Raw genomic sequence first — 5,158 nt, 5'->3', positions numbered from 1 at the left:
ATAGTTGAATAAAGTCTGCAGAAGAATGAAACCTTGGTTTTCCTTACTTGAAGAATAATTAAGACTTGTAAAACTTAGAAGGAACTCATAAGGAATTCAACCAAGATCATCTATTCATGCTTTAATCGATATAAGACTTGAGAAATCTAGTAGGGACTTTTTGGAGTTCAACCAAGACCAGTAGACCATACTTTGACTCCTAAGACTTGAGAAACTTAGGAAAAAAAATGTAAGGAATATTCTCATTCTTAAAATTTAACCCCTGGTCTAGTAACTTGATAAAAGGCTATTAAAAATAAATTCATAAACAAACTTGTTATATTTTCACTTACCACAAATATACAAGTTAAGTCAAGTCAAACAAGAATTCTACTAAGCTACTTATCAACTATCATACAGCATATTTCAAAGTTGGTTTGTTTATCTTTAAGGGTGATAGAATAATCAAGCCCTGTAATATTAGAAATCATTGGTATCTTGGCTTTAGTGCCCGCCAGGGTTCCTATTCCATGACAAATATGATGGATCTCCAAGTTGCCTACAAAAACAGAAAAATACAAATGAGTTAAACTACTTTACAAAATTCAATAACTGAATTTTAAAGATACAGAGGACACAAGATGAAAAATATGCATAAGAGTGAAGTGTTATGGTCTATTGCAATAGAGGGTATAGGTATATGTACCTTGGCTTAACAAAATATACAATGGTAAAAGCCAAAGACAAAAAGAAGCATAGGCCTCCAACGGTGAGATAAGCAATGCCAATGAAGTCATTCTTCCCACCAAGCCAGCTAGTAGTTGACAGCACGAGTTTTTTCTTGCCATTAAAACTGTATGTGTTGTACTGATTTTTAAGTGTTACGTTGATTATATCACCGGATTTCAGATCCACCTCTATTCTTCCATATAACTTCCTGAAAGTTGGCAAGGCGGCGGTTCTCATCCAGACAATAAGATCCTCCTGCTCACTCAGCTGCTCAATAAAATATTTAAGAGGTGAGCAATATATCTTGTTGACACAAGCTGTCAATTGAGAATACTCAAACTAATCACAAGGTGAATAGAAAAATATAGGCTTAATTACTCGTTGGTTCCTGAACTATTTGGAGATTTTTAAATAGGTCCCTATAACTTTGTAATTGGATCTCTAAATTTGTCAGTAATTTGTAATTAGGTCCTCAAACTAAAAGCTTTTTCATTAAGTACCGGAACTTTGAAATAATTTATAATTAGGTACTTCAACTTAAGGACCTAAATACAAAGTTTTTAAGGTACTTGATTAAAATTATCTAAAGATTTATAAAGGACCTAATTGTAAACTGTTTCCAAAGTTCAGGGACCAAATTATTAAAATAAAGTTTGGGGATCAAATTAAATATTTTTTACAAATTCAGCGACTTAATTACAATTTTTTATTTCAGAGACCTAATAAAAAATTCCCAAACAGTTCATGGATCTACTGAAAAATTAGACCAAAAATATATGGAACTGGAAGTTATTGAAATTTTAAGATGAGAAAGGTATTTGGAATAATTTTCCATCTGAAAAGTCATTTCTATATGTACAATATGAATACTAATTATGAATAAAGTAGTTAAAACATTACCAACAACAACACTAGGTAAATAAAAAAACCAATTTTTCTTACAAAAAAGTATGTGAAGGGATAATTAAAGGCCTAACTAAGACTGAACTAATCAAACAGTTGCTAATCACATAGCTGAACCATCGGAACAAAGATAATATATCAAAACAAGATACCATATAGGTGCTTACCGGTATGGATTCATTAAGATGGGCACCACCTATTATAGAACTGCTTTGAAAGTTTTTGGGGTGAACATCTTTTCCAAATTTGTGCTCTCTATCACTCTTCCAAGCAATGCCACTCTTGTTTACTTTCAAATTCGTTCCTTTGATAGAGAAGCTGTATGTGTCATTGAATAAACTCCAAGCTATGAGACCGCAAGGTACAATTGCACTACCATTGACAAAATCTTCAGGCTTACAAGTACTAACTTCCTTCTCATCCTTAAGATTCCTCAATTGCTCATCACTTCGGCTTTTAACATACCTAAATTATAGAAAATAACTGATTACAAAAATATTTAAAAACTCATGCATAATGGATCAATTATGACAAATATATAAAGGGTGAAAATAGACTATAACAATCAGTCAAGTAGATTGAAGTTATAAACTACTGTAATTAGAAGATGGATACAAGGAACATAGGAAATGCAAAGAGAAATGGAGTCCAAAGAGAGGTATAATAAGGTGGGTCCCGGACAAGGGGGAAGGAGGGAGATTATTCAGATTAATCCCACTCAACTTTGTGTTCTTCTTCCTGTCCCTTCCTTTCACCCCTCCTCTAATTCCACAGCTCCTTCCAAAGGTCATTAGATCTGTAGCAACTAGTGCCCATGCACGGTACATTAGATACCGTCTTCAAGGCCATGTGTCTGTCTCTACTGAATTAGTAGGGTTATATAATGATCTATCTGTTTACTCAACTCATTCTTCACAATGACACAACTTCCTAATGTCCTTTTAATACTCATCTAATTCCACAAGTCCATTCAAAGGCAGTTAAGTCTATGGTACCTAGTACTCCTGCACAACACCTTTGGTACATTTCTCTGCAGGCCATATGTTCAACTCCACCAAACTAGTTGGCCTAAATAAATTACATAAATTGAATTATAAAATCTGATAAATCCATAAATAGTAAATACTATTCAAATATTCAAAATAACTAAAATTAAAAGTTACTGTTTTCATCTTACCAAGATTTTCAGATAAATTACATGCATTAAATTGTAAATTGATAACCTACGATATCAAACCCGGTCATTCCGGTAGTTATCTCGACATGGGATGGCACAACCAAGAAAAACACGCCAAGCCGCGCCCGAAGAGCACAAATGGGTGACTCGACTGTAATGGCCAACATAATTGGATCGGATCCAGAATGACGCCGCTCTGACGCTACTGGGAGCGCTGGCGTCATCTATGTAAGATATTACCCTTAAAAATTTTACCATAGCAAGGCTATTTTATTGAATTTTATAAGTATGTTAAATGTTTTGCTTAAGACCTATGGCTTTTATTTCTAACTATGAGTACTTCATGAATTTTGAGTAGTTTATTTTAGTTTTTTTACAATTATGTGTTTATTAGTATTAATTGTATTAGTATTCACGTCACTAAAATAACACCTGTTCCGCTCCATTTTTGGGATGACCGCGATACTATCTGAGATTGATAACATAGATAATAACCAATTTAAAAAGAAAGTTGAAAAGTAAAAGTAGCAATTTATTGGCAGTCCTCTCTATCCATATTGTCAAAAACTAAATTTAGATACGACCAGCAGATTCTTGTTATTAAAATTAACACATTCCCTGATTTTGAAAATGTGAAATTAAAAATAAAAATTAAAAATAAAATAATGTGTGATGTGAGACAAAGAAAGGTAATTGCATACCGGCGATGATTCTGGTAAAAGTTGTCCAACTGATAGTATACAAAAACAGGTGCCTTCATGTGCTTGGTCACCTTTACATAAGAACATGGTTTAAGAAACAATAATAAGATTTCCGCGGAGTGAGCCTTAGTGATTATCACTTACGGGACAGAGCCAAACTAGTGTCCAGTAGACTTACATTCAGTGTTATGTTGCAAGATTTATCCGTTGTAGGATTCTGAATATATGCTACCTTGTTGGTAATATTACTCGGTAAGCATTCTGACTCATATCTATAAACGATTTCAACAACCTGATAGACTCAAACACAAGAAACAAATAAAGTAATAGTCAGCATTACATGTATCTGTAACTGTAAGCATAAATTTGTTCAATCATAGCACACAAGCTTACCTTTCTTGAAGCCATTAGTGAAGCAACTCCAATAGGAATGAACACAACACTAACCAGCAAAAACGCTGAAATAACCTGCAAGGAGACACTTAAATTAAGCATAAGTTATACCACAACATAAATAACAATCTATACATATTTAGTCACTTATATGATATAGTCATGAGCAATGAATTCAACAAGATATCAAGTAGTGTTACCGCTCGTGGCGTGAGAATAGGCTTGCATGCAGGAAGTTCTTGCTGGGTAAACTTTGAATCTAGAAGATATCAAATTATCAAAGATGTGAGTTCAGAATACAGTTAATACCAAAAATAAGCGATTCCTTCACAACACTCATTAAAAATCAAAATCAAAATCAACATTAAGAAAAATAGGTCACTGAAAATTAAGCTAAAAAGGGGAAAAACTAGAACGATGAGAGAGATGAAGATGCATTATACACTTAGGTCGCTTGGTGTGTCTTCTTGTAGCGGTGGAATCAGCAGATCCAGGAGTTGCTGTGCTCGAAGAAGCCATTCTCCGAATCGGAATCGGAATCGGAATCGGAGTGATTTCGATCACAGTGATTGAAGCTTGACTTCGTTTCTCTCTCTCAGTCTTTCTCTCTAACTTTTGCTGTGAAGTGGAAAGCGACGCCTCCAAAAGCTCAGAAAGAAACAACTGGCCAAGATTCACTTATGGAGAAATCTTGACCGTTGATTTAAGATTCACTGTTCATATTATACCTTTATCAAATAACACAAAACAATCCTTACCATTTAATTTCAGATCGGACGGTTGAAATCTACTGCAGCGGCACACATTTAGTGCGTGCGATCCTAACTTCAGAAACAACACAACACAATGCAATTTAAGCAACAAGAAAAAAAACTTTTAATTTTAATTTTTTCAAATAAAATTAAACTGTGCATTAAAATATTCAAGTGAGAATTTTGTTAGTTTTCATTTTTGACTCGTTTTGGTAATTTATAATTGAACTAGTTCTCTCATAATAAAATATTTTAAAATTATTGTTATTTTAAAATGGATTTAAGACTTAAATGCACATTTATTCTATTTTGTTTCTCTCATAATAAAAAAAGTGTCGCTTCGTTAGCATTTCTCTAATAATGATAATAATGATAGTGAAAGTGGAACTAAGCAATTAATAAAAAACGGAGTCACCGGAACGTTTTCGCCATTCCAACTATCGAAAATGGAAGAAATAATAATATAATAATTTTTATTTGTTTCTTAATTAAAAAAAAATAGTGACAATAAATTATCATTTATA

General features: G+C 33.1%; 1 protein-coding gene across 1 annotated transcript; it reads right to left on the bottom strand.

Moving 5' to 3' along the window:
• Positions 1 to 296: 296 nt before the first annotated feature.
• LOC127136245 (ALA-interacting subunit 3) lies at positions 297 to 4,700 on the bottom strand. Its single transcript, XM_051062853.1, has 8 exons — positions 4,326 to 4,700; positions 4,083 to 4,141; positions 3,883 to 3,957; positions 3,668 to 3,781; positions 3,490 to 3,560; positions 1,779 to 2,076; positions 686 to 975; positions 297 to 538 (listed from the first exon to the last, which is right to left on the bottom strand). The coding sequence occupies exons 1-8, from the start codon at positions 4,399 to 4,401 to the stop codon at positions 484 to 486; spliced, it is 1,038 nt and encodes a 345-aa protein (XP_050918810.1). The 5' UTR covers positions 4,402 to 4,700; the 3' UTR covers positions 297 to 483.
• Between the last annotated feature and the right edge of the window lie 458 nt (positions 4,701 to 5,158).

Source organism: Lathyrus oleraceus, chromosome 1 (genome assembly GCF_024323335.1).
Source record: "Lathyrus oleraceus cultivar Zhongwan6 chromosome 1, CAAS_Psat_ZW6_1.0, whole genome shotgun sequence".
In the NCBI taxonomy this organism is placed as follows: Eukaryota; Viridiplantae; Streptophyta; class Magnoliopsida; order Fabales; family Fabaceae; genus Lathyrus; species Lathyrus oleraceus.
The sequence above is the reverse complement of the archived record's forward strand: the minus strand, read 5'-3'. Positions and strand labels throughout refer to the sequence as shown.